General features: G+C 33.9%; 1 protein-coding gene across 1 annotated transcript in view; it reads right to left on the reverse strand.

The window, feature by feature from the left end:
* DCC (DCC netrin 1 receptor) overlaps positions 1–13866 on the reverse strand; it is a 233288-nt gene that overhangs the window by 74567 nt on the left and 144855 nt on the right. The window contains exon 9 of the mRNA XM_051973301.1: positions 12885–12950. Within this exon, the coding sequence (XP_051829261.1) occupies positions 12885–12950 (66 nt within the window). The remainder of the gene's footprint in view (positions 1–12884; positions 12951–13866) is intronic.

A 13866-nucleotide genomic window follows, 5' to 3' on the forward strand; every position in this document is an offset into this window, starting at 1 on the left:
AAGAAAAAGGAAAAAAAAACAAAAACAAAATATCTTATGGTATATCTTGAATCTCAGGAAATAAGGCTCATTAAAACTTTTTAAGTCGTATTTTTCTCTAAAGGATCTCAGCTATAAATGAAACATTTCCTCCAACACCATTAGTCAGGAATGATCATGTTACAGAAGTTATAACTTTCTTAATTATAAATTTGAACCTGCTGTCTAAAATATTACATGTTGAAGTAATTTCATCATGCCCTCTTTGATTAATACATTGATTTGTTTAATAAATTGAACTTTTGATAACTAACAAAAGAACTGTGACTCCCACTGTTTATATGAATTCATATTTAACAATTATTTCTAAACTGACAGTGAACAATTTGATTAGAGTAGAATCTGACAATGTAGGTCCTTCAAGTTTTTGCAAAAAAAGAAAATAAATAAATAAAAAATCATATATATATATATTTCCCCCCCTGTAAGTTTGATAAGTCCAAATCATAGGAGTTTCATTTCACCTTTCTTATTGTACAGGGAAATATTATGCTTCATTTCAGAATGCAAGGAGTTTTAAGTTTGTATAAGTACAATAATAATATATTAGTGCCAGAGAAAAGATGAGAAAATATACCTCCCTCTTTCTTTGCAAAGTTATGGATGTGTGGATAGTGTTGTGAAACACTGTACATATTATCAAACTGAGTTGATATGTTAATTTGTTTGTTGAATTACTTTTTTATTTTTTCTTTTCTTTTCATCCTTTGTTCCAATGGATAAGTCATTGGAGATTAAAAGAGGAAAGCATATATTCAGGTGGATATATAAAAGCAAAGATATCAATGAAAATATTTTTTTGGAAAAAAAAATTAACTAAGAAAATTTAAAGATGCCAAGGCTTATGTTATATATCTTTAGTTCCAGACTTTTATGGTTATACATAAAAATTAGTGTCAGTTTTAAGGATAGTATGAAAGGTTCTTTACAAAAATGTATATCCCATTTCAAAGGGTAAAAGATAACCAAGAAAATATGAACTTTATGCAGAAGACTGAGAAGGTCATAAGTGATACTGTCTTCAGCTACAATTAAGTAAGCCAAATTCCTGCTCAAACAATAAGAAATTTATGATTCCACAAAATTAGGTTAGAATAATTAAAAATCCTGGCAGATGTCTGACTCCAGTAGGGTCAAGGTTGATAATGAATTCTGGATTTGAAGTTAATGAATCAAAACAAGACCAATAATGAATGTTCTTTTCCTTGATGATTTCATCACTTCCCATGGGTTTAAATATCATTTGTAGTCAGATGATCCCCACAGTTATATATTTGACCCTATTATCTGTCCTGAATTCTAGATGCTCCTCATCCCTTTTTCAATTGAACCGTGGACATTTTTTGGATATTTTGTCATTATCTTAAGCCAACATTCCCCAAATAGAGTTGGTTATCTTCTTCCTAAATTTTATCTATTTTATGACTCAGCTTCACAGATATCTCCTTCATGAAACCCTTTCACATCCCTATAGCACATTTTACCTCTATATTTCCAAGCTTCTCTGTTTATCTTGAAGGGATGTAGATTTTTCTTGTCACCCAGGTTCTTAGGTGGAGAAATACATGGGGCTTTTCTTTCTCCCATTCTCCCACATCAAAAACAGTTGCCCTGCCTATCTCACCCTGCATCTACAATATGACTTTTTTTTCAAAGGAACACAAAAACAAATCATGCTACCTTGGAGTGGCAATTACATATGTCACTCCAATTCAAGCTCTCAGCACTTCTTGCCAAGGGTTACTATCCTAATAGTGAAAAAAAAAAAAAAAAAAAAACAAAACAAAACAATGATCTCCTATTAGATCTTCCTGCTTCTACTATCTCCCTCCCCCAATTCATCTTTCACATATGGGCCAAACCATCTTCCTAATTCACATGTCTGATCTCAAAAAATCCATTCAGTCACTTTCCATAGCCTCTAGGATAAACTCCTCTGTCTGACATTTAAGGAAGGCCCTTCAAAATTTGGCTCATTTCTACTCTTACTTCACACTGTCCCTTTTCACAAACCATATGCTTCAGCCAAACTGGACCACCTACAAACTGTTTCTAAGGCCAATACCTAAACTCTCTTCCCCACATATGCATATGGGCTACTCTCTATACTCAGAATACATTTCCCTCTTTGGCCACTTCATCTCAGATTCTCAGAATCCTTGTGTTCCTTGAGACTCGACTCTGGTGGCCCGCCCTTTCTGAAGCCTTCCATAAATGAACTCTCTTTGTTACTGGTAATTTTCCTCTTCTCAGATTACATAGAGTTGTACTTTTTTTGTATTATATTTTTCCAATACAATGGAAATTTGTTGAGGGGAAGGAGTATTATCTTTTGTCCTTTCTTTTATTTCTTTTTGGCACCCCCAATTTTTAGCAGTGTGCCAAGTACATCATAAGCACTTAGAGGATTTATCCCTTTTGATATTTTATTCTTGAATATATCCTTTTTATATAATTTGATAAATTAATAAAGAATTGTAATTTCATAAAAATAATTGAACTATTATTTTAAAGGTAAAGTAATCAAGAAGAAACCATTTTTCAAAGTGACATGAAGATTCAGTTACTTTTTTTCTTTCTTTTTAATGATTTACACATAAATGGTGATATTGTAAAAGATTCAGTTATTCTTAATGCCATTGGTTACATTTCTATATGATCATCAGAAAGTTGTCTATGAATTTAACTCAAAAGCAAGATGTGAAATTAAATTTTGCTTATTTCAGTAAAACATTGTATTCATGATGCCATACTGTCATTTATAGACTTTCAAAGTACTTTTATTTACATTGTCACATTTAATTTTTACAAAACACATCTAATTAAATAAAGGAGGTAATCCTCCCATTTTTATAAATTGATAAATCCTATACACAAAGAGGCTGATGGCCTTGCTAACAATTAGCAACTCAAAACCAGGGGTAGGAGTCAGGTGTCCTGCTTTCTCACAGTTCTCTTATCACTATACCATGCTATCTTTAGGCTGACAGAGATGTCTATTAAACCAGTTGCCTAAAAAATGAATCCAGAAAATTATATTGCCAAGTCTATAGAAATATCTGACCTTCTACTATAGGGTTAAAATTCTAACACCTAGTTCTGCTCTCCTTAAATTTTGTCTCTTTATTTTTAGTTTTGGGTCTTCTTGACTTCTCAAACCTGGAAACTTCTTGACAAATCCATGACTCCTTGAGTACAAATATAATGATTTATTGGGAGATGAAAGAAATAAGAAAGCAAGATATACCTTGTAAATTATTTTGCTTCTGTTTTATTTTTCAAGGCAAATGGCCTTTGAACTGAGAGTGATAGAATGAAAATGTTTAGCAGCAAGTGGTAACCCAAAAAAAGCAATGAGATAAACATGAAGTACAGACTTGACCTTGCTGAGTCAGCAAGTCAAGATGAGCTATTTCCTAAAATAGTGAGCAAAAGAAAAATGCCAGCTATGATTGCTGAGCCATTGGAACATACCCTGTTCCAGTGAATATAGGATATAGAAATAACCTTGGTTCGGGAGAAAGAACACTGATGTTTATTACATATGTGTCCTTGGATAAGTCATTCTCCCTAAACCTCTTTTTCCTCATTTGTAAGATGAGGAATTGGACTAAATGACCCATGAGATCCCTTCTTCTTCTAACATGATCTTATGGTTAGAAAAGGGTAACTGTTTTTTTTTTTAATTTTCAAAAAGGGGAAAATGATATATGTTATAAACTATAGACCCATGACCTTGATTTCTATAACCCATCATTAAACAAATGACACATGAATACTTACAACTGAAAGCAGTATTCATTAAAATCCAACATGGTTCATCAAGAATGAGTCATGTAGAACTAATATAATTTTCTTTATTTTGACAAGGTAACTTTACTTGCACATTTGGGAAATGATATAGACATATAATACTTAGACTTCTGTAAAGTTGTTTCATGGTATGCTTGTACAAAGCATTATGAATCTTACCTTCTTTAATATAATGCAATTCCTATAATGGAAGAGTCTGTTTCTTTTTTTCTTTATATCCCTAGCACCTAGCACTGTGCCTGTCTCATTCTAGGTGATTAATAAATGCTTTTGTGATTAAGTGATCTCATCAGTTCCCATGATTTCAATTAACATCTTTATACAGATAATTCCCAGATCTATTAATCCAACTTTAATTTTTTTTCCCCAGACCTTACATCACATTTTGAACTAGATGTCATGTAGGCACCTTGAACTCCATGTGTCCAGAACAGAAATTATTATTATTTTTTTCTTTAAATCCTTCCTTGTTCCCAATTTCCTTATGACCATCAAGGGTACCATTATCCTTCCAGGTATAATTTCTCATCAAAGTATCACTATCTTTCCAGTTGCTGAGGCCTGCAACCCAGGTATCATCCTTCATTTGATATATTCAAATTATTGCCCATTCTTGTTTTTTCTGCCTTCACAACATCTCTCACATATATCCACTTCTGCCATTACCTAGTCTATCACCTCTTAAGTGGACTATTGAAACATCTTTCTATAGTACTCAGTTTCTGTACTTTATCTTTTTTTCTTTTTTAATCAACTTATACTTGTGTCAAAGTGATTTTTTTCCCCCAGTCCATACATCTGACCTTGTCATTTTCCTGCTCTATGAGTTCAGAAGTCTCACTATCACCTCTGGAATCAAATATAAAGTCCTCTGTTCAATATTTAGGACTCTTCATAACCTACTATCTTCTCAATTTTCCAAGTTTCTTCCCTTTATTCCTCACCATGCAGTCTACAATCTAGCCACAATGGCCCTCTTGCTACTCCCCACACATTTATCTCCCATTTCTGTGCCTTTGTTATTCATCATGCTAGAATCTGAAATTCCCAGCCTTTGTTTTTCCTAGGTTTTTGAGATCCTTAATTCATGATCCAACTCTACAGGAGGTCTTTGATAATGCCTTTAACCACCAGCTTTCATTTTTTAAGGGTTTTGCTCCCATTAAAATGCAAGTTCCTTGAGAGCAGTGCTGTTGCTGCTTTGTACACTCAGTGTTTAGCAGAATGATTAGCATGGATTAATATTTAATAATTTAATTTAACAATTAATAAATTAATAATGGGTTGATTTACCACCTGGTTTATTGTCTATATTTTCATTTATTTATCAGTATATAGTGTTGCTTCCCTTGAATTATATCAAATTGAGGCTAAGATGGGGAAATATGGATTGGATAATAGCATATTTAGGAAGATTAGACTGGTCAAACAAATGGGCCTAAAAATAATAATAATAACAACAACAACAATAATAATAGTTTATGTGCTTTAAAGTTTGAAACAGACTTTATATATCCATGTGATCTCACTCAAGTCTCACAAGACTTGCCCATGTTACACCAATTCAACAAATTAGGAAACTGATTTAGATAATCTGACTTTCTCTGGGTTATATAAGTAATGTTTCAGAAGTGAGTTTAGAACACTGTTTTTCTGACCCCAAGTCTAAAATTGTCATTTGTACCATACTGCTTTCTCCAAAGTAATCAAAATAAAGTCATTTCTCTAAAGTAGCCAATGTCAATCTGCAGAAATGTTTCAGACATATATGTATATAATTCGTAGATACTTAATACTTAATAAGAATATATCCCTGATCTTGAATATCCCTTGTCAAGAATATATTCCTGATTTTATTCAGCTCAACATTTCATCGATGACTTGAACTAAAACATTGATAGCATGCTTATGAAAATACTATGTTACTTGGAATTTGAAGGGATACTTAAATTTGTCATTATCATTATTATCATCTTCATTATTTGTAACGACCGCGTATTTAAAATCAGCCAGAGTCAGGAATTCAGGTTAAGGGAAAAATCTTCACTCTTTATTGAGGTGAAGAGATGAATAAGGATTGCGATAGCAAGATGGGCAAGAAAGATTGCAATAGCAATATGGGCAGCTGCGACAGGAAGCCAGCTAACAGAGAGATCTGAGCTGAAAGGTCATCGCAATGGCAAAAGCAAGCAGTCTCTCCTCCCCTTCCTTTTCCACTCCCCTGCCTCCACCCACCAAAATCGTCATTTCCTATACAACACATCAGGACTTGCACAAAGAGTGGGCGGGGGCCATTCTTTCTCCAAGCTTATATATTAATAGAGTATGGTCCAATTACTATTTAGCCTCACATGCTTGGGACTTCAGTGCATCATCTCAAGCCTCAGCCCATTACAATTATTATTATTTTAGAATCCAGTTAAAAAAAAAAAAAAAAACAACTCCATAGGACAAAACATTGAGTCAAGTCAACTGTTCTAAAATTCAAAATAAATATCTGTTAAATTCTACTTTTAGGTTCAAAAAAACCAAATGTACAAACATGACATAGGGGAGATTTTAATTGACATTCTTACTCAATATGAATCAATGGTGTGACATAAGAGACAAAAAGTAAATGTTATCCTAGGCTACACATTCAGAAAGGGAGAAGTAATAAATTCCACTATACTTTGCACTGCTCAATCAACATATAGAGTAGCATGTTCAATTCTTGGCACCATATTTTTGGAAAGACATAAAAAATGTTGAGCCTGGGAAGAAGAGGCTCATGGGATGATGAAAGTGCTGAAGAATATTCCATATAATGGCAGAAAGAACTGGGTATCTGTAGCCTGGATAGCACTTAAAGCAGATATGATAATTATCTTCAAATATTTGAAAAGCTGTAACATGGGAGGTGAGTAGTGGTAGTGGAAGGATGAAGATTGTTCTTTCTGTATCCATAAGGAAGAACTAAGAACAAATATTGGAAGTTACATAGTTAGAATTCATCTTAGGGTAAAGGAATTCTTTTGAAATTATAGAATGATTAGAAGGGAGAATTGATTGACTTGGGAGGTAACAGTTCCTCATCATTAAGGGTCTTCAGGTAGAGGCTGATTAAGTTCTAAATGGGAAGACCCCTGAAATCCCTTCTACTTCTTGGATTCTATGACAGCATTCCTAGATTGGTATATCATGGACATGTCCTAGACAGAACAAATTTGGATTTCAGTAAAACATTTTATAAAATGTCTCATTCAATCTTCATGGATAAGATGGGGGGGAATGTGAATTATATTACAGAATACACAGATGGCTTTAAATCTGGACTTAAAGAGATTAATGTCAACCCAGAGGGAAATTTCTAGTCAGGGTCATAGAGAGCTGTCCTTGGGTCTATTCTGGTTAACTTTTAATAGGTGATTTGGTTGGAGACATGTGTGACATGCTTATCAAGTATGTGAATGACATCAAGTTAGAATGATAGAGTCAGCATTCAAAAATAGTTTGGAAGGGTAGAATGATGGGTCAAACTTAATAAGAAATATGTAATAAGGACAAATATAAAATTCTGCATTTGAATGAAAAATAACATATTGCAAAAGATGACTAGTTACGAGTTCATTTGGAGGAGACCTGGGTAAGCTGAAAATGGGTCACTTATGTGATATGGCAGCCAAAAAAAGCTCTGTGATGCTAGACTGCATAAAGAGAAACTTCACACCCAGTCTAAAGGAGGCAATGGTTTTTTTGTCCATTTTCTACTAAGCTTTTAGAAATGAATCCATTTGGGTTAAATAGAAATATACAAACTCCAATTTTTTTTTTGAAGTCTGAAGGGCAATGTGATAACTATTTCTTTCCATGCTGAGTTACACACACACACACACACACACACACACACACACACACACATTCTCACTCATATTTAAATGTCTCATTCTTCTCTAGACCCTACTTGAAGAACGGGGCAAATGCATTAGGACATTTTCTAGGATCTCACTGTTACACCTAATTGGAAAATGAGCCCCCTTCCCAAAGCACAAAATATAGATGACTTATAATTAAAGGGCAAGGGTTTTCAAACAGCATTACTGATTTGCTTGTAATAGCTTGAGCTAACGCTAAATTGTATAAATCCTATCATTTATCTACTGGGATAGTACAATAGAAAAAGAGTTATTTCTGCCCTCTTCCTTCTCAGTTTCTGTCCTATCAATCTGCTTTAATCAACCAAAGAGCATATAATAATTTGCTATTCCTTGTAAAGGTTTACCCTTGTACTTCAGGTACTTTGTTCAGTCACTCATTCTAAATGAGAACACCCTGAAACTCCATTAGATGATGGGAGGGAGGAAGTAAAGAGCTTTTTGTAAAATCCAGCTCACAATCCTCAAACGCTATCAATCTGCTTCATCTTCACAGCTTTCTCTTGTGTGCTGATATTGTATATCAGGTCAAGCTTAATTACTATTGTATTTCTCACCAGGAGGATTAAACAAATTGAAATAAAATGATGAAATGTTTCATGGGAAACTTTCTCTTTGAAAGATTAAAAAAAGATCCATTATATATGAGTTCCTTCAATTACCATCATTCTCATGATCTGAGGTCTAGAGAAAACATTTGATTAGCTTGCCTATTAATGTCAATTAGGGCTACAGTTGCTTTTCAACCAGAAACTTGAAAGGCCACTTTAAAATTTTAGCAGGGTCAGCTTCATCTGTCAATGTAGATTTTTTTAACTTTATTTTTTTTTTTTAAAGAAAGAACATCCCTTAGGGATTTCTTTTGAATAGAATATAATTTCCTGTCTGCTTGGCTTACATTTGTTAAATCTAAAGTACACGTAATAACTGTTCAGTTAGGAGCCAGTAAGAAATTAGTTTTTTTTCCAATTTCTATCCTGGTATCCTCTTTAATCTTCTGCCACCCATCGCCCTAATATGTGCTTCTCTAGACCAAGGTTCACAGCAATATCCTTGGTGACAGATTCTAAAAGCATTATAGATATCTTGGCAGTAATGTTAATGTCAGTTGATTCCAAAGCATTTGAAAGGTGTAAGAGTACTCGAAACTTCCATTTGCTCCCCTTTGAGAAGCAGCACAGTATGGTGAAAAGAGTCTTGTTTTATAGTTTGAGACTAGGTTCAATTTTTTTCTTGGTGCTTACTACCCCTATGACCTTAGGCAAGTCAGTTAAGCAGAACTTCAGAGTTTCCATCAATAAAAGAAGGATGTCTGATAAGAGGATTTCTGAAGTCCTTTCTAGATAATAAATATAAGATCTTTTGAATCTATAATCTTTGAACTATCTTGAGATGAAAAATATTTCTGTCGTGACTTTTGAACTCTTCCAAATCACAATCCTTCCATTCCTTTTAGGATCCATTCTTTGGATCAAATTTGGAAGGAACCTTAATTTGATTAAATATTTTCATTTTATAGATAAGGAAACTGAGGCCCAGAGATTTTAAATCAATAACTTTCTAATAGAAGTAAATTTTGACCTGTGGCCTCTGATTCTAGATCTAAAGTTCTTTCTTTTACCCAGAGTGACTTTATAAAAATAACCCATCTGCAAGTATGTTGGACTTAATATTCATAGTGGCTTTGAATTCATCAACTTGTGCATAGCAAGGAGGTCAAGGTTTGGGAAAGGGGAGAGTAAAACCAATGGTAAATTTTCTAATGATGTTGGGGATAGAGTGGGGGATGGCAAAAATTATCGACTGATCAACACTTATACGATTTATATTTATTCAAGGCTTCAAGAAAAATCAAGGATGGTCTGCAATGCATTGAATAAACTTCCCATGGCAAAAATTAAAGACAGACACAGGATGGGCAGAAATGGATGAGATGGGATCTGCATCATGGCGGGAGACATCAACACTGATGAGAGCACAGATTCATCCTTCAAATATTTTCATGAATCATCACAGGCTCCTTGAGCAAACATTTTATACATTTGGACCCTGGATTCCATTAACAAGATGTTCCTAGGAGCTACCTTTTTTTCCTTCTTTTCTCTTTTTTCCTTTCCTTTCCCCTTTTCCCTTTTTCTCTTTTCCCTTTTTTCTCTTTTTCCCTTTTCCCCCTTTCCCCTTTTTTCCTTTGCCTCTTCCCCTTCTCCTTTTCTTTCCCTTCCCTTCCCTTCCCTTCCCTCCTTCCCTCCTTTCCTCCCTCCTTCCTTCTCCCCCCTCTCTTTCTCTCACTCTCCCTCGCTTCTTCCATCCCTCCCTCTCTTTCTTTCTTTCTTTCTTTCTTTCTTCCATCCCTCCCTCCCTCCCTTTCTTTCTTTCTTTCTTTCTCTTTTCTTTCTTTCTTTCCATTTCATTTCCTTTCTTCTCTTTCTTTTTTTTTTTTTTTACCTTTCTATGAACGTGGATGGTAAATGCCATTTTTTAGGAAAACAGTTAATAGATAAACATGCTGTATCAAGCATAAAATTGGATAGTACAAAGACAAGCTTACTAATCCTCATTCCCCTGGTTTGGGTTTCTCTATGTTTGGAAAACATAGAAAGATGAGTCTGTTTCTTAGTGTCAATTATATTAAATCAGGAGGAATTAAAATTTGATTTGAAAAAAAATGATGAAATTTATAAGCTTTGGCCTAGGAGAAGAGATGTTAAAATTTACCTTGGTTCCTTCTTGGCCAGGGTGGTGGATTAGGAGTTTGGAACACTAAATACACTGTCAGACAAGGTTAAATACACTGTATATATATAGATTTACATACATGGAAATTTGGAGGATACACACACATGTCTCTTTGAAAATTAAGAATATTAAAAAAATATGTGCACCAAAATTTCATCTAACAAATGTTAATAGCTTCTGTTTGAGCAATGCATGACCATAGGCAATTCATCTTCACATGAGTGATCTTATTTGATTTTTACCTTATTACAGAGAGCTAGGTAGTATAGGTATTATTCTCCCAATTTTATAGATAAAGAAATTGGAATGCAAAGAGATTGTGACTTTAATTATTGTTGGTCATATATTTTTCTGGCAGTGAGATTCTACAGTAGATAAAGTGCTGATTCTAAAGTGAAGGAACAATGAGCTTAAAACAGACTGCAGATATTTTCTAGTTATATGATCCTAGGCAAGCCAACTAACTTCCATCTTATTTATAAAATGGAGATAATAATAGCATCTATCTGACAGGGTTGTTTTAAGGTTTAGATAATATAAAGTGCTTTGCAAACCTTAAAGGACCATAGAAATACTAGTTGCTATTATTATTATTATTATTATTATTATATGAGCAATTATGGTGGAACAAGAACTCAAATCTAACTTTTGGTTTGTCTATTTTTTCCACCATGTTAGAAAGCCTATCCATGATCTAAAATTACTTCCTCCCCAATATACTTCTTAAGTCATAGTGTCTGAGATTATGTGTCTAGAACTATTGTATGCTGATTCTTTTCCAAAAGATATTGGGAATTAACTATATTCTTCCCTATGGGTGTAAAAGTGCAAAAAAGGGAAATGTTAGAGTTTAATGAAACTTAATACTCTCTAAGGCATTAAGTCCAGAAATTTTTCCTTAGAAAATAGTCATTCATGTCAAAATTTTCACAGAAACAACAATTATATAAATTTGCCACTCTAAATGAAAATAATCAAGCCTTTATCTCCAGCCTGAGTCACTATAAGATGTATCTATTAGTCTAAAGAAGACAGCAGATAAATAATGATTCTTTCAGATGATTACTGTTATTTTCTTTGACAACTGTTTTATATATTACCAGGGTTGAAATGCTGACCCCGTGGAAAGGAGAGCTGACCTGCAGAATCTTATTCTTTATTATTCAATGGTCATCTGGTGGATAAAGAAATGATGACCACAAACAATAGAGGCAATCAGTTATATAATGCTTTATTAAAAAAAAGTTATATAATGCTTTTATTAAAAAAAAATACTAACTCTGTGAGCTAGGTACTATAGGTATTTTTGTCCCATTTTAAAGATGGGAAAGTTGTAGTTCAAAGATGTTTAGTGATCTGTCTATGATTATACAATTAGAATATTAGATATGAGATTCAAGTCTAATTTTTGCCTGACTCCAAATTCTGTGGGCTCTTTCCCATATATCCTAACATGAGCAGAAGACTTCTGGGAAAGGTCACTTTCAGGACTACTGAGACTTTCGTTAGGACAAAGTCAAGAAAGACAAAGGTAAGAGATGAAGGGCACACAAAAATGCTATAGTATTTCTTATACACACATATATACATTTGTATGTATATATCTATATGCACATATATATTTGTATGTATATACATTTATTTGCATGTATATGTATATACATATAAATACATGTATATATATTTAGCATAGTACCTAACATATATACTAACTGGTGCTTCTGAAATGCTTGTTGATTGAGTGATTGATAAGAACAAGACACGTTACCTAATGCAATATTTTTGGTCCAATAGCTTGAGGATTATATAAATGATTATGTCAAATTTCTGAGGTATTTTAAGAAAAGAGTATAACACAAGAGGGAAAATTAAATATAACCTGCTAATTATAAAGACTTATCTTTGAGATAAAAATATTCTTCCAAGGTATTCTAACTACTGGCTAAACATCCATATTTATTTTAATTTATGAAACCCAATGTTGAAAAAAACTTCAAAAGTTCTTCATATATTTCCTTTCTCCAATGTGTCCAACTGCTACTCAATGATTATGAATTTTTATCAAATAATTGATCACAATTGAGTTTCATTTATTCATTTGACACCCATTATAAAGTGTCCCTGTCAATGGAATTGGGGGGGTAGATTCTCGTGCCAAACTGGTTAGCCTTCAGTGCAAATTTTTTTTGTTAGCCTAGCTTTTGTTAATTCTTGTAGAATAGCCTCCAAATTGGCTCATTCTTTCACATTTCCAGAATTCCTACAAGGCACTTAAGTCCAGAGTTCTTGGCATTTAAAGTCTAGGATGAATTTTTAAAAGACTTCAGGATTAGCCAATTAATTATTTAAACTAATCCAATGGAATCTCATTTGCATACTTACCATTAAGTGTGCTTCTATCTATCAAATTTGTGTCCACTGGCCAATAACCTCCATCTCCATGGCGACCTGTTAAGTGAGAAAGAGTGTCAGAAAACCCATGGCAAAGAAAAAATAAAAACTTGAACAAGACCAGACTGGCCACCTCAGAGAGAACATGACAAATTCAACCATTAGTTGCAAGAAAAGGTTATATTTTCTCTCACCACCTCCTCCATCTCTCCCTCCTTTTACCTCTCCTCCTCCCCTTTCCTTTCTTTCTCCCTCTCCTCTCTCCCTTCCTTCCCTCCCTCCCCCCTTCTCTCTCTCTTTGTATAAAACTGATATAAAATAGAGTATTTCTAAGGAAGCTGAATTACCATCATATGAGAAGTTTGACATTTTTTTTCAACTGTGCTTGTTAAAGTGTCACTAAAGGTACGGTTGCTATAGTAGTCAAAATGTCTTTTCTGAACCTGCCAGGACTTACTGAATACCAGGGTCACACCTCATGGGGCAGGTGAAATGGCAATCATCTTCCTACCACCAACAGCTCTAGTTCATTGCTGGCTCCCATCTGACATTTCTTTGAGTGCAAGTAAATTGTCATTATTATTCAACAAAGTGACAGCACATTTCTAGTAGCACGGTTTGGAGGAACCTACTTTTCATGTGCCACACAGGGTGAGTAAAATTCTCTACTGTCTTTGGAGTAAGGGAAAAAATGAAGTTACACTGACGTGTTCTCATTCTTTCTGAGAGTACCAAGACTGGAAGAAGATTTGAACTGCTTTAATCAGTGTCTCATGATAGGCACTTTTCCATTAGTGGTTGAAACGGACTTGTTGTCCAACCACCTTCCACACAGAATGCATGAACCTTTGCTATGAGTAATGCTTATGTAATTACATCCCCCATTGGTACATTTTGAGCATATCTGCCATTGATTATTATCCCAGAAGATTAGATATTGGTTACCAAATAATTTACTGGTAACACCAGTTTA

Source organism: Antechinus flavipes, chromosome 1 (assembly GCF_016432865.1).
Source record: "Antechinus flavipes isolate AdamAnt ecotype Samford, QLD, Australia chromosome 1, AdamAnt_v2, whole genome shotgun sequence".
In the NCBI taxonomy this organism is placed as follows: Eukaryota; Metazoa; Chordata; class Mammalia; order Dasyuromorphia; family Dasyuridae; genus Antechinus; species Antechinus flavipes.